We start from the raw sequence: 15,523 nt of genomic DNA, 5'->3' as shown, positions 1-15,523 counted from the left end.
CGGGAGGAAGGAGGCAGAAGAAGGGATGGGAAGGGGTGACTTCAAGGTTTGGTGGGCACACCGGCCACAGCCGGGGCTTAACTCTCTCAGGGGGCTTGGGGCAAACCCCCTCCTACCCCGGGGTCTCAGCCTTCTCCCCTAGGCACTGCGGAGAGCGATGTGTTGTCCAGCTGGCAGGCTCTGCGCGAGCCACTCAGCTCGAGAGGGCGTGCGAGGCCTCCAGAGCCCCAGCCCGGCTTCCTGTCTTGGCTTCAGGAATGAGCCCATTAACGTTGGATGAGCCCTGGGGGCTGAGATGCAGGGTGGGCAGAGGAGTGATGTAGGAAGGGAGCTCTGGTGTGTCCTGGGACCCATACTCAGCTCCTTTCAAAGTCCCCAGCTCCCCAAGCCCAGACTTCTCCCTGCACCGTCGGACACTGTACAGAGCTCTCCACCAGGGGGCGCCCTCGGGTTTCTTTGTTTCTCTCCAGAAGGCAAGTTTGCATTGCTTACCCTGCTGCCCAAGGCCAGAGGGACCCAGGGCGCCTGAGTCACACATATCACAGCCGATTTCACTTTCTATCTGTGACATGAATGGAGAGTGTACAGTCTGTTCTAATGTGGGGAGGATGCATTTGTGCCCGATCTCTGCCTCCCAAAGCCGCTGGTGCCGGCTCACCGGCAGGAGCGGACAGACGCCTTGCAAGCCCACGTCACTGACCAGCCCATGTCTCCCTATCACTTAACCCCCGACCCACGCAGCTGCTCACCCATGAGGAGCGTCTGCAAGCTGGCCCTTCCACGCACACGCTTCTAAGCTGGGCCATTTTTAACCTACCCTCCAGCAGGACTGCGCTCTACCCGGTTTTCCTAGCCCGCGGGGGCACAGGACCTCATAGGAGAGGAAGCCCCATCACCAAGGCCAGGGCAGTAGGCAGAGGCCCAAAGGGCCACAGCCCACGTGAACCCAGAAGACCAGAGAAACAGGACATCCACCGCTTGTCTTGTTCGGCTCCAACCTGTAGCTGAGCTGGTTCGCCCCTCACTTAACGAGAAGACAGTAAAGCACAGAGAGGGTAAGAAACTAGACCGGAGTCACATCATCAGTTACGAGACGGAGCAGAGCGCACACACAAGCCCAGGCCCGCCCAGCTCATCCTCGTGGGCTCGCCTGCCTCTCACCAGCCTGTCCACCGGGGAGGGGACGGCCACTCGGCCCCTGACGCATCTATGGCACCTAGTGACCTATGTGGCCTGTAATAGTGGGTCAAGGACTGTTTATTTAATGAATAAAGGCCCTTCAGAGGTCATATCATTTCTATTCTAGAAGTGGAAATGCGAAAGCTGAATGATTTATCTGATAGCTATCTTAGCTCTCTTACCACAGAGTTATATATTCGAGGTCTTACAAGCAAGTAGAAAGCGTCACGAGTCAGCGTTCTCAGCTGACCCTGCCTTGGAGAAGCCTGGCTGTTCAGACCCGGAGTCCAAGGCTGCTGTCCACGGGGGAGCAGCTCACCCACACGGCAGGCACGGGTCCAAGCTCAGATGCATGTAGGAAGGGCTGGTGGTCCTCCCGCTCCTAGAGGATGGCCTACTTGGCTCAGACCTCAGTGTGAGTCCCCCGTAGTGTGGACACAGGGCCCCCAACACCCAGCCCGGGGCACCCATGGGTGGGGTGGAGGATGGGGTACTCACCAACAGCAGCAGACACTTGTTCTCCCGGACGGCCCCGCAGCAGCCCAGGAAGCCGAGCAGAAAAAGCAGGCCCCCCATGGCCAAGAGGATGTAGGCGCCCGTGATGAGTAGGGGGTTGGCGGCCACGATCTCCCGGAAGCCGGTGGGGTCCACCATGACCCAGATGCCGATGCCCAGCAGGCAGGCCCCACCCAGCTGCTCCCCGGGGCCAGTCAGGAGAGGGGAGAAGAAACAGGCAGACACCGAGGTTAGACACTCCACACACACACGCCATTTCCCTGAGCGAGGCCCTGGGGCGGAGGCGCTGAGTGCCCGGTGGACTGGGCACAAACTCCACTTGCTGCTCGAGTCAATGTGCTGGCAGCGTTTTCCTCTGCTCTGGATTTCCCTACTTACCCTGACCTGCGGTGTGTCACGCAACCTCCAGATCCAGTCTCTGACCCACACCCCACCTCGGGCTGCTGAGAACCATGTCATGTGGAGTTTATCCACCACTTTTATATTCTCCTTAAATGTTAGAGCTGCTGGGTAATGAGGTCATTCAGTCCAAACTTCTGATTCCACACTGAGCCCCAGAGGGGACCAACGAACTTACTGAAGGTCACACAGCAAGTTCACGGCAGAGCCAGGGCTGAACCCCAGGCCTCCCTGACTCCAGCCCCAAGGACCCTCGCCAAATCCATGAACATGCTCTGACACCTATGCTGGGAAAACACAGACAAAAGCCACCCTCTCTGTCCTCAACAGGAGCTCTCAGTTGGGTTGGGGTCACCACTCTCACATCACATTCTTTTTATGTCTTCATCTCCATGGCCCTCGTCTCCATGCCCTACTTATCTTTGGAGAGAGGCAGCTTAGTCCAGAGAAAGGGCTGTGCCACTTATTAGCTGTGTGACCTTGGATAAGTGGCTTAACCTCTCTGAACCTTGGCTTCCCCGTGGTTAAAAGAAGATACTGTTTCCCACCTCCCAAGGTGGCCCTGAATAAGAAGAAAGGACAGAACGGAGGTGAAGGTGCCTAGCAGGGTTCAATAAACATCCGTTCCATTGGTCTTGGGCACAGACCAGTATTGGAAACAGACCTGGTGCAGGAGAAACCCTTTGGCATCATCAGATTTTAAAGGCTGGGAAGTGTTTGAAATCCCCGTGTCGTGGGAGAACCTGAGGAACGACAGAAAACTGCTGAGCTTTGGCTTGGCTGGGGGGTCTGTAAGCTGGGGGAAGAGCTGGATGGTTTGGGGCAAGAGGCGATATTTTCAGGTGCGGTGGTGGGACGGGGGAGGCAGAGAGGCCTGAGGGACCCCGGGACAGCGAACGACAGAATCTACATTGTCGCCATCTGCTGCGCAACGCCTTTCTCCTTGGTCTCCCCACAAACCTCCAGGGAAACCTCCTCATAGCTGTTGGAGGTTTGGGGGTTTAATAATTGTGTGCTGAGTTCTGCTTCAAGGGCGGGGCTCAGGCATGAACTGGGCGGCCTGGGATGACTCAGCCCCATTTCACCTAGGGACACTGGGGCTGCCCAGGGCCACCCAGCTTGGAAGTTGGGTCTAGAATTCAAGTCTGTGGGGCTCCCTGCTCTTCAGGATTAGGGGCAGGGGAGGGAATCCAGGAGAGTTGCTGAAATGTACAAAAAATAGATGGTGACAGACAGACCGACAAGAGTCAGTCTTGACCAGAAGAGGCCTCTCTTTCCTAGTGACCCTGCCCTGGGGGACATCAGTAGATGTTTACTCATCGAGGTCTTGGCTGCACTAAGGTCAAAGGTTGAGGTGGGGTCACACGATGAGCGTGGCTCTGCTCCTGGGAGAGGCCATGGGTCTGAGCAGAGCAGGTGGGCTGTGCTACAGGGCGCTGGGCTGGCCACCTGAGCCCCCAGGGCCTCTGTTCTTTCACGCGTAGAATCCATAGGTTGGATGGGGATGGAGCTGACACATTCCAGGCACTTCCTAAACTAATCTTGCTTCATTTGCAAAAAACCTGTTGAGGGAGGAGATTAAAGGATGAAGATACTGAGGTTCAGAGGGGTGAAATGTGTTTCAGATCACAGCTGGAGAGATGCAGAGCTGGGCTTTGAAGCCAGGTCTCTTGGTCCCAGAGAGGTTTCAGATTTCATCAGGTGGCTCTGTCAGCTCCGCCCATCCAGCTCCGCTGTGCAAAACTGCTCTGCGGGGTCAGGGCTGGGTGGGGCTCCCCGCTGCCCTCTGATCACCCCCATCCTCCCCCCGCAACTCCCTACCAGGGGTCAGATTTCAAGATAGTAGCCAGGACTGAGGCCCCTATCTTTTCTTTTTCAGAGTCGCTGAAGCATCATCCCAGGGGCTGTGCAAAACATCTCTCCTGTGATGGTGGGCGCTAGGAGTGGGGTGGGCGCTGCTGGGGGCCTCCCCGCCGTGAGCCCCCAGCTGGGCAGGTAGAGCTGCTTCTAGCACTGGCCCCTGTTCCTGTTCCTGGGACTCAGCCCCATGTGACTTTCAAGCCGCAGTCAGTCCTGCCCACCCCGCAGAGGCCTGGGGAGACCCCGGGAATGTTCCAGGAATACTTACAAATATGAAGAAATTGAACACAAACATCAGATACTTCATGCAGCTCAGACAGTCGCCTTCCATGGTGCTCCCCCTACAAAACAGCAAGGCCCTCTCAGCCTTCCCACTGGGGGACCCCATCCGAAAAGATCTCCTGCCCCTCCCTCCTCTCCTCCTCCTTGGGGTGTCCCAGTGGACACCAGCCTGCCCTTGTAGCCGACGGGGGGAAGAGGGCAGCTGATAACAACCTCCTTATCACAGGGCCGGTGCTTTGCCCTGTGAGGCCAGAGTTAGGAGTGAGAACTCGAGAGCTAGCCTGCCCGGGTTCAAGCCCTGTCTCTGCCATTCATTTGCTGTGTGGTCTTGGGCAAATTACTCCACCTCTCTGACTGTTGCTCTCTCCAACTTGAAAATGGAGATTAAAAACAGAAGCTTCCTCCCCAGCAGTGTTGGGAGGATTAACCGAAATAACGCAGAAATATGCTTAGCAGGTACTCAGTGTGGCAGGTGCTCAGAGGTGTGACATCATGATGTTACTTAGCAGGTACCCAGTGTGGCAGGTGCTCAGAGGTGTGACATCATGATGTTACTTGACTGCAGACATGAGCCTCCTATTTGGTAGATGAGACACTAAGGCTCAGGGCCTTGAGGGACTTGTTAAGGTCCTAGAGCGGGATTAGAACCCAGGTCCGACAAACTACCTACTACCCCACATACCCTCCGACTCGAAGGACCTGTCCAGTGAGGAGGGGTGTTGCAGGGAAAGAGCTGCAGGCACCTCCTGGGGCCCCAAGCCCCCAGATGCTCCCCCGCCCTGACTACCTCTATCGTGAGACTTAGAGCATCCCACCTCCCCCTGGAGTCTCCCCGTCCCTACCTAAGAGTATGCCCATGGTAGCAGGTCACTGAATACAATTCTATTCAACAAACATTATTGTGCGACGACTGGATGCCAGGCACTGGGGCTTGAAAACAAGATGTAGCCCTCCCCATGCCCGGCGGAAGCAGACGGCACCTGCCATCGCACGTCATCCCTCAAGGCGCACCGTCACGGTCATATTCAATATACAATGTTCAATATTGCTACGCTTTCTTCCTGACAGCCCTGGGGAGAGGAGGGACAGACCCAGGAGGACCTACTCCTTCCCTTGTTCCAGGGCCCATCCTCCCAGCAGCCAGTGGAGGGCTGAGATTCAGTGGGGACCCATGGGTATGGCGGGCCTGTTTAGCTAGCATCTCTTGGTCCATGCCACGCCCACCAGGTTGTAAACCATTATCCTTGATGGTGGGTCATCCTTGTCTCTTGCATCATGCCCAAGCCCAGGCTCTCTTCCTCCAGAACAGGTCCCCACACCAAGCCACCAGCCCTCCGCCATCTCCTCCATCGCTGACCTTCTAGAAGCAGCAACTAACCTGCATCTAAACATGGCAGTTCCAAGCATGGGCTCTGAAGCCAGACATACCTGGGCTCCAATCCTGGCTCGTCACACCTCTCTACCTCTGTGTCTTTGGTAAGTGACTTAACATCTTGGGCCGCAGTTTCTTCATCTGAAAGTGGGCATTTAGGACCTGCATCCTGGCGTGTTGTGAGGATTAAATGAGACGTCCTATGGCAGGGCTCTCCACGGCACCTGGCTCAGAGTGGAGTGAACAGCTCTTACTAGGAACACACCTAACTTTACAGTCATAGGTGACTCACTGGGCTATCATTGCCCATGAGGTCAGGACCCCAGGACAAACACGTGCACCCTAGGCACGGCGTGCTGGCCCCCTCTCCCTTGGGCACTTGGCTGATGAAACTCCACACATCTGCTGAGACCCTGTCGTCCTTGGAAAGGGGGAAGAGGACAGGAAAGAACATTCGTTGAGTACCGACTCTTTGCCAGCCACGCTCCAGCTCCATGAAGTGACTGTCCTGAATCTTTCAACAACCGCATGAGGCAGGAAGCACTGTGCCCATTTTACAGATGAGGACACTGAGCCTCAGGGAGGTTAAGGTGCCCAACATCCTGGAGCTTGTAAGCATGCCCCTCAGCTCACTTCAGATCCTGTGCTCCACCTGGTCCAGGGACCACTGTTCAGGCAGACAGCAGGGCAGAAGGAGCACTGGACTGGGAGTCTGGAGCCCCAGGCTCCAGCTCTGCGAGTCACTTCCTCTCTGGCCTCAGTGTCTTCATCTGCAATGGATGGAGATGGAGTTTGATGGGCTGTCAGCTCCTGCCATCAGGCTCTGACTTGGGTGGGCTTTTAGAGGGCAGGAGGGGCAGCCCCAGTGAGATGCTGAGAAGTCTGCAGGGGGGCCAGGCTCTGGGGCCCCCTCCTCTGCCTACCCAGGCAAAGCTGTTCTCCAGGGTCTGATCCGGCTTCAGCTGGCTCTGGCTCTCTGGCATTTAAGGGGCATAATAAATATGGCAGCTCATAAACGGGCTACCTGTATTTATTATGTACCACATTCATTAGAGATTACATCTAATGGGTGGCTTATGGAGTGCTGGGCTCCCAGACGAGTGCAATAAAAGGGGACGTGTCTCCTGGGAAGAGCCTCTGACAACCTCAAAGGTGAAGCAGTAGAAAAAGAGATGATGTGAGCTGGAGGGTGGATGGAGATAGGGAAGCCCAGGCGTCAGCTCCAGGGCAGGGTGCAGAGCGGACAGAGGGCTTTGCAGCCTGACAGAGGATCACATCCCAGTTGCTTAGGTGGTGGCCTGGGGCACGTTCTTGAACTGCATACATCCGAGTTTCTTTTCTTTAAAATTAGTATAAAAAATAATGCCTTTCTCATAATGTATGGAAAACACTGAGAACAGAGCTTGGTGTGTGGTAGCTGGTAACAGCAACAGCGAGTAGCAGCTGGCTGTCCTTGAGTTCTTACTATGTGCGGAGGAACATGCACAATCTCACTGAATCCTCGTAAGGCTCCTGGATTTAGGTAATGTCATTTCCCTTTGTTCAGGCGAGGGAACTGAGCTTCAGAGAGATGGAATCACTCGTCTTAGGTCACACAGCATAGAAGTGCCTGAACCAGGATTTGAACCCATGTCTGTCTTAATCCGGAGCCACATCATCATTTTCAATGAATGCTAATTCCCTCGCCCCATTCATCCATTTTCCTCCAAAATTCAGGCTCGTCTTCACACCTCTTATGCCATTTTATTTCCCAGTGGCCAGAGAGACGGCCTCCTGCGTCATCGCCCACGGCCCGGCTAAAATCAAAAGACCAACTATTGCCAGCTCCACCAGCCACAGGGGCTCCTGAATGTGGGGACACACCTCCACGGCCAATTGGCCAGACAAAAGTGACAGACACATGGTTCCTCCAATCGCTGCCTGGATCTGGATGTTGGCTCCACCCACCCATGGAGCCTTTTGGACGCTAAGCCCATCACCACGCAGTGCCCTAATTTACTTCTAAGGAGAGTAGAACATAGTCTCTGCAAGGCGGATTGAGAAGAAACTGCAGACCATGGAGGTACAAAGGCTTGGCTGTTCCTCCAAAAAGATGTTCGAAAGGCACTTAGGAAGGAGACGGAGGGGGCGGATCTCTGCTAAATGGAAAGGCCATGCCCTCCCTGGGGCCAGGGGTGAAAGGCCCACTGAGGTTTCCCCATTCCACGGAGCCCACAGGGTCCCGGGGCGGAGGGTGGCAGTGACAGTGGGGCTGCAGGGTCACGCGGGTCCTGGCTCCACCTCCTTCTAGCCCCGGGGCCAGTGGACAAATCACATAAGCTCTCTGGGCCTTTGCTTTCGTGTCTGCAGAATGGGGCCAGGAATGCTGACCTGCTCAGGAAATCAGAGGACTGAGGATTAAATGATAAATAACGTATGTAGGGCTTCTCACGCCAGGCCTGACACGCGGCGGTTCCTCCCCTCCCCTCCTTGCCCTGCTTTCTCAGACCCTGAGAGAGAAGGACTCTGATCCGGAGGATTTCTGCTCAGGGAGGAGGAGTGTGGTCAGTGGTTTTCATACTGGGTTCCCCAAGGCTAGCAATCTCCTAAAGCCATTTTCAGGATTTCAAGTAACACCTCACAAATCATCCCCTCCGCACCGCCTGGCTCAAGGGGCAAGTGTCTTGGGTTTTGGAGCCATTAAACCACTCCAGGGTGGGACCCTATTTGTCATGTTGTTCAGAAGCTCTAACTGCTAGGTATGTATGACTCGGCAGTAAATGAACTAGGGAGAAAGGTATACTTCGTAAATGATGACTTGGTAAAGGCAGTGCTGTTTGACCGATAAAATCCTTTAAATCTTTTTTTTTTTTTTCTGCAGTACGCGGGCCTCTCACTGTTGTGGCCTCTCCTGTTGCGGAGCACAGGCTCCGGACGCGCAGGCTCAGCGGCCATGGCTCACGGGCCCAGCCGCTCCGCGGCATGTGGGATCTTCCCGGACTGGGGCACGAACCCATGTCCCCTGCATCGGCAGGCGGACTCCCAACCACTGCGCCACCAGGGAAGCCCCAATCCTTTAAATCTTGAGGCCCAGAGAGAGGAAATGGAGGAGTCAGCATCACAGGCAAACTTGCCCTCATGTGAATTCAAATCCCACAGGCGCAGGGAAAGCGTGCTGGGAAAGCAGTTCAGGTGCTGTGGGTCCAGCTGCCCTTCCATGTGGGCGCCTGCCCCAGGGTGATGCTGGGTGGGAGCCGTGGACTTGCTGCCATGGCTCTCATGGTCTCGAGACACCTGTGCCCTTCACAGCAACCCCCCCACCCCCGCCCCTGGCCTCTGAGGGTTGGTGCTTACAGATGGCTGCTTTATCATTCAACGTGACCCCCGGATGCCACTGACTGTTTCATGTATAACAAAGCCAGGTGTTTAAGGGCTTTAAGGGGAACTTTTACGTGACACTACTGTTTGTGTAAGCACTGATTTAGAATCCAGCCCTTGTATAACTTATGTCACCAGCATTTCAATAAAAGAAGTTCTTGGCCATGAAAAGGTAGAGCAGCACTGATCTGGCCCAACACCCTCACCATGGAAATGGGAAAACCAAGGCTGTGAAAGGGAAGGGGAGAGTGGCCAAGTTACAAAACCAATTAGGGATCTGGGCCTGGAGACGTGTTTCTTTTTTTTTTTTTTTTTTTTTTTTTTTGTGGTATGCAGGCCTCTCACTGTTGTGGCCTCTCCCGTTGCGGAGCACAGGCTCCGGACGCGCAGGCTCAGCGGCCATGGCTCACGGGCCCAGCCGCTCCGCGGCATGTGGGATCTTCCCGGACCGGGGCGCAAACCCGCGTCCCCTGCATCAGCAGGCGGACTCTCAACCACTGCGCCACCAGGGAAGCCCTGGAGCCCTGTTTCTTGAAGCCCAGGCCATTGCCCGGTAGCTACTCTCCACACTCAATATTTTACTTATTTATTTTGGTAGCACACACCTTCCCTTGTTAGAATGTATGCTTAGAAAGGCATGGACTTGGGCTTCCCTGGTGGCGCAGTGGTTGAGAGTCCGCCTGCCGATGCAGGGGACACGGGTTCATGCCCTGGTCCGGGAAGACCCCACATGCCGCGGAGCGGCTGGGCCCATAAGCCGTGGCCGCTGAGCCTGCGCGTCCGGAGCCTGTGCTCCGCAACGGGAGAGGCCGCAACAGTGAGAGGCCCACGTACCAAAAAAAAAAAAAGAAAAAAAAAGAAAGGCATGGACTTGCTTTGTTCACTGCCGTATTCTTAGTGTCTAGAGCAGTGCCTGGCACATGTGGGTCCTCAATTCCTATGTCTGAATGAATGAATAAATGCAGGAAGAGTGGGAAAAGAGAAAACAGACACAGAACAGTAGAGACTCAGCAAATCAGAGAAACAGACAAAGTCGGAAAGATGGAGAAAGACTGAAGGAGAGAGACAGGGAAAGAGACAGAAGAAGAGATACGGGAAGGGACAGACAGACAGACTGAGAAAGGTCTGCTGGGGAGACAGGATGGTATCAGGGGATGGCACAGGGGTGCACAGGGACGGGGAAGGGGGGAGCAATTGCTGACTTGTCACCTGGGCAGTTCTGATGTCAGCGGGACAGTCTCTTGTTCAGAGGGTTTCCTGTATATTTCCGTTATTGGCCCAGCTTGTTCTGTAAGAGAGAATATTCAATTATTCTAGTAAGGCTATAAGGAGCAGCCCCATTCAAGAAGCTGCTTATGGAGCTTCCCTGGTGGCGCAGTGGTTGAGAGTCCGCCTGCCGATGCAGGGGACGCGGGTTCGTGTCCCGGTCAGGGAAGATCCCTCATGCAGCGGAGCGGCTGGGCCCGTGAGCCATGGCCGCTGAGCCTGCGCGTCCGGAGCCTGTGCTCCGCGGTGGGAGAGGCTGCAACGGTGAGAGGCCCGCGTACCGCTAAAAAAAAACAGAAGCTGCTTATGAACACCCGATCCCCCTTCGGACACGCACGTTCTGGGCCAGTGCCTTGCTGATCTGGGCCCGTTAGCGCTAATGAAAAGCTCTCAGCACCTGGGGCACTCCAGCTGGGGAGGCCCGCACTCCATGCCCGCCTTCTGCCCAGATGGCAGCTCCCGGGTGCCCTTGCTGGGGCCGCATGGGGAACCACATCTTCAAGAGACTTGGGGTTTCTGGCATGGGCTTCAGCTCTGCTGACACACTACTGCACGTGGCTGATGAACGGGGAGAAGAGGGTGGGTGTGGTGGCCCATACAACTCGATGCCCCCTGGATGCCACCTGGGCATCTGCGCTGATGCCTCAGCAGAGAGAGTGCTGGCAGAGCGCCGTAAATCAAACACCCTCCCCAGAAACTCTGACTCCCAGGGGAGAGAAATTTGATGCTGGAAAGTGTGCCTTAGGCTTTGCATAAGGATTTGCCAGAAGGCTCCTTTCCTCCTTTCCACTGCCAGCTCCCAGCAGTGGGAATGGGGGTGTGATTTCAGCAGTCAAACGGGCCCAGATGGAGACGCCTGTTCTGTCACATGTGTGGGGAATTCCATAGCCGGCTGCTGCTCAAACACTGGGCTAGAGGACATTTCCAGGGAAAACCTGAGGTCTGGGGGAGCTTGGGCTGCAGTGGGCCTTCCCATGAGCAGGAAGGGGGAATTTCTGCGTCTTGGGTACCTGTTCAGATTTCTTCCCATTATCATCAGTGGTGTGGATGAGGGACGGTAGGTGAAAGATTCCTCTCCCTCCCTCCCTCCATCCCTCCATCCTTCCCTCCATCCCTCCATCCATCCATCCACCCATCTGCTCAGCAACTCCACTTTGCGCTGGGTGCTGTGTTAGGAAATGGAGATACAAACAAGCACGAACTCAACACTTGGGTGGCAGTGGGGGTAGGAGATTGGGGGAGGCAAGGGAAGGGATGATAATAGGGCTGGGGGCCCACAGGAAGGAGGACAAACTCTCCACTGGTGTAACTCCACTGGTGTAACTCCACTGGGGGCAGTTAGGGAGTTTTCACCGGGAAGGGGACAGTGCAGGGGAGTAAGTTTTGAGGGAGTGTAGATGTGGGGATGGGCAGAGGTGGGGAAAGGCAGGAGAAGGGGCCCTCCTGAGAGCTCTCTGAGGCTCCAGGAACTGGTACCCCACTGCTGTTTAGCCTAAACAGACACACGTGGCAAGTTCTTCAGCTGCCTGCCTCGGTATCTGCTGTATGGCTTTGGGCTATATGCTTACATGCATGAGCTCATTAAATGCCAAGAACAACCCTAGGAAGTAGATATCATACCATCACCTCCATTTTACAATGGGGAAACCGAGACCTGGAGAAGGAAGTGACTTGTCCATCATCACACAGCTAGTAAGTGATGGACCAAGAAGCCACACCCAGCAGTCAGAATCAAAGCCAGCTTTCATGGAAAGGGCTGCATTCACTCACATGATTATGGTGAATCCTCAAGACAGATCTGCAGGGTGGACTATTGCCCCATTTTATGGAAGGAAACTGAGGCTTAACTGTGGCAAAGCTGCTGCACCCTCTTGAGATCCGAGGCTCTTTCTAAAACTCCAGGCGAGACGTTAGAAAAACTGTGCTGGGGGCCAGGAGTGGGGAAGAGGGCAGAAGCCCAGCTGCATCTGAACAGTGACAGATCCCCTGAAATTGACCCCGGGGTGTGGAGAAGGGAGGACACTGTCACTACCAGGCAGGACACTGCCACCTGGGTGGACATCTGGGGGGAGAAGCCCCCGGGGTCTAGGCAAGGCCCAAGGAGCTCTGGGCTGGAACTCTATCCAGGGATGGCTCACAGGGCAAGATGAAGCCAACTCAGGGTCCTTCCTAGAGCTCGGGTTTCTGTGGCCTAAGGAATGGAAGCCCCAATGTCTAGTTCAGGAGATGCACCCCACACCCAGCCCCAGGGCTCAGGGAAGCAGGGAGGGGGTCATAGTTTTCTCTTACCCCCGTTCTTCCCCTGCCCCGTCCCAGCCCTGGTGCCCCCAAAGCACCATCCTCTGCCCAGCATCTCAGGCTGGTGGTCATCTTGAGTGTGACACAAACCACCTTCCTCTGGACACTGAGGCTGGGATGAGAGGCCTGGGTGATGCAGAAGGCTCACCCGGGGGCGGGGAGGAGGTGCTGAGCTCCGCGTGAATCTCCAGCGTCTCTTCACCTCCTCTTCACCAGGATGCCCCCTCCCTGATTGTCTTCTCACCCAGTGAAGATCTACACTAAGGGGAAGCTGGGAAAGGATGGCCTGGGAGACGCCTGCCTGCTCAGCCATCGCCACTGCTTCTGCACAGTCTGGGACGGCACCTGCCTTGGCCAGCATCCTGGAGACCTTCAGAAAATCCCTACTCTCCCTGAGACGCTAGGTGCTCCTATGAAAACTGTGATTCTCAGTTCTGAAGCCAAAGGTGGTTGTAAGAATTCATGCAATGAAGCGATATGATGTGAAAACTCTTGGAAACACTGTTCCCGTGGGGAGCTATTATTATCCGCATCCTCATATATTGAAAATAGGTGGATGCCCAAACCGTGTTCACTGCTTATCAGTGGAGGTGGGCATGGGGCAGACCATGGACATCTGGCTTGGTCAGGATGGATATAAATATCTTTCCTTTAAATGGCCCCAAAGTCAAATTAGTTGCTCCAATTTTGTGATAATTGAGCCTAATCATAACTAGTAGTATTGAGCATTTACCATGTACCAGACTCTGCTAAGCATTTCTCCTGCATCCTCTTATTAAATCTTCACCTAGGAGGTAGGTATCATTATTATCCCATTTTACAGATGAGGAAACTGAGGCTCAGTGAATATAATTAACTGGCCTGGATTCATTCATATGGTTAGTAAGACCACCTGGCCATGAATCAGGCCTAAGTCTGCTAGACTCCAAACCAGAGCACCTGATAAGACATTGATCCATGGACGTGGCACAAGAGAGAGGACGCCAGAAAGAGGGGGTGCTATGCCCCAGTCTCCAAAGTTTCCAACCCAGTGCTGCTCTGCCCTGAATCAGGCGACCAGGCAGTGTCCCAGCGAGCTGGCTAGCATCCTCCCCCATGCCAGCTGGAGGCCTTTGGGGGATGACCCCATCCTGCCATCCCTTGACAGATGGGAGTCCTGAGGCCCAGAGAGGGGCAGAGACGGTGTGGGGTCACGCAGCACTGCTGCATTCTCCTCTGCAGGCCCCTGCCTGGGCCAGACAGCTTTATTAATCTTGTCAATCCCACTGCCCCAGATGGCGGCTCAGTCCCATCTGCATAGAGCAGGCCCAGGAGGGGTTCTCTGATTAAGAAGAACAGCTCAGTTCATAAATCACTCCTTTTACTTTCACCGCCCCCAGGCCCCGGGCATGCTTTCTGGAGAGAGAGAAAAGAAGGCAGGTGGACAGGGGCGATGGAGAAGCCCCCATCGGAGGAAGCAAATGTAGATCTGGGCTGGAGGGAGCCGAGAAACGTCTTGTCTGCACTCTGGCCAGGTGAGGGCGCTGTGGTGCAGGGAAGAGCCTCAGGGGGTCCCAGGGGAGCGGCCTCACCTGGGTCCCAACCAGTACCGGCTCCTCCCCCAACAAGCTGTGAGACGTGGGCCAGCTTCCTCACCACCTGAGCCTCCATCTCTCCATCTGTGAGATGGGCATTCTCAGCTCTAACTCCCAGGGTCACTGCGTGGATGGAGAGATGGTGTAGGAAAAAGCACTTGAGCGGCTGTACGTCCAGTTCCTTCCTTCCTGTGCATGCCAGGCACCTGCTAGTGCCAGCACTGGGCTGGGTCCAAGGCACGGAGACCAGCGGCTTCCCTCCCTCAAGGACTCACTAGAGCCTACTGAGAATTAATAACCTGGTGCTCAAAGAGGAGTGGGAGCAGACACCTCAACCAAGGGCGTGCCGGGCAGGAAGGGAAACAAGTGCCGACTGCCTGGTGGGGCTGCACGGGGAGCCTAGAAGCTGGGGGGCCTGTGTGTGGAGGACAGGGCAGGGACCGACATTTACTGAGCCTCAGTGAATACTGCAAGCCATTGTGTTATGGGCATTTACCTATAATGATCCTCCAAAGAGATCTGCAAATTATCAGTAGGTAAATACCCATCGTTCCCTTTTCCAGAAGAGGAAACTAAGTCTCCAAGGGGCTAGAAAGGCCCCAGAGCCAGAACTGACCCAGGTTTGCCTGACTCGAAGACGCAAGTGTTCCTTCATCAGGACTTGGGACTGAGGCGTGTCAGAAGAACGATGATTCTTGTCATCAGGTTCCAAGCTGAGCGGGGGGGGGGGGTACTTATTTGCTAGCTGGCGGTGCCTGCTGGGCCTCATCCCAAGATACACGGTCTCATAAACAGGCAATTGGCCCGAAATCCTGGCATGCCTGGTGATAGCACGGACACGGGGACATGGACACAGCTGATGGGGGATAACATCTAATTAGGCTCCTGGGGGCAGAGCCTGTGGTGGATGTAGCGGACCTAAATGACAGCCTTCCCCGGCCTCCACACTGGAAGCAGAGTGGCTGCAGCGTCTGGGAAAGCACAGTCTGTAGTCTGTGAGCAGAACCAGGTCTGGGCACTGCATGTTCCTGCTGCAAGCCCTCTCCTCTGCCATCAGAGAATCTTCAAAGAAGGAAGCCTTAGTGAGGGCTGACTCCAGCTCTCTTTTTTCCACACTGGGGGATGCTGAGGGCCAGAGAGTGGAAGGGTCTGGCCCAAAGTCACACAGCAGCGCCAGAACCAGGAACTCCTGATTTTAAGCCCACTGCTCTTCCCACCACTCAAGGCAGCCCACTAAGACAAACATCTTAATTTATTTTGACTTCTGAAAGCATTTTACACACATTATTTTATCGAATCCTCCCAACCACCCCAGGAGACAGGCACTCTTGTTTTATACATGAGGAAACTGAGGCTCAGAGAGATGAAATCCCTGGCCCAAGGTTGGAGAAATTGCTGGGACAAAGCAGGGTTCCCATCC

General features: G+C 55.1%; 1 protein-coding gene across 1 annotated transcript in view; it reads right to left on the bottom strand.

Annotated features, from left to right (window-relative positions):
• TSPAN18 (tetraspanin 18) overlaps window positions 1–15,523 on the bottom strand; it is a 182,225-nt gene that overhangs the window by 16,172 nt on the left and 150,530 nt on the right. Inside the window, exons 4-5 of the mRNA XM_082843937.1 lie at window positions 4,223–4,295; window positions 1,678–1,872 (exon numbers count right to left, since the gene is read on the bottom strand). Of these exons, the coding sequence (XP_082700063.1) occupies window positions 1,678–1,872; window positions 4,223–4,285 (258 nt within the window). The 5' untranslated portion in view covers window positions 4,286–4,295. The remainder of the gene's footprint in view (window positions 1–1,677; window positions 1,873–4,222; window positions 4,296–15,523) is intronic.

The sequence above is a fragment of the Leucopleurus acutus genome (assembly GCF_964270905.1).
Source record: "Leucopleurus acutus genome assembly, chromosome: 8".
NCBI classification, from domain to species: Eukaryota; Metazoa; Chordata; class Mammalia; order Artiodactyla; family Delphinidae; genus Leucopleurus; species Leucopleurus acutus.
This window is presented reverse-complemented; position numbering and strand designations above follow the sequence as displayed.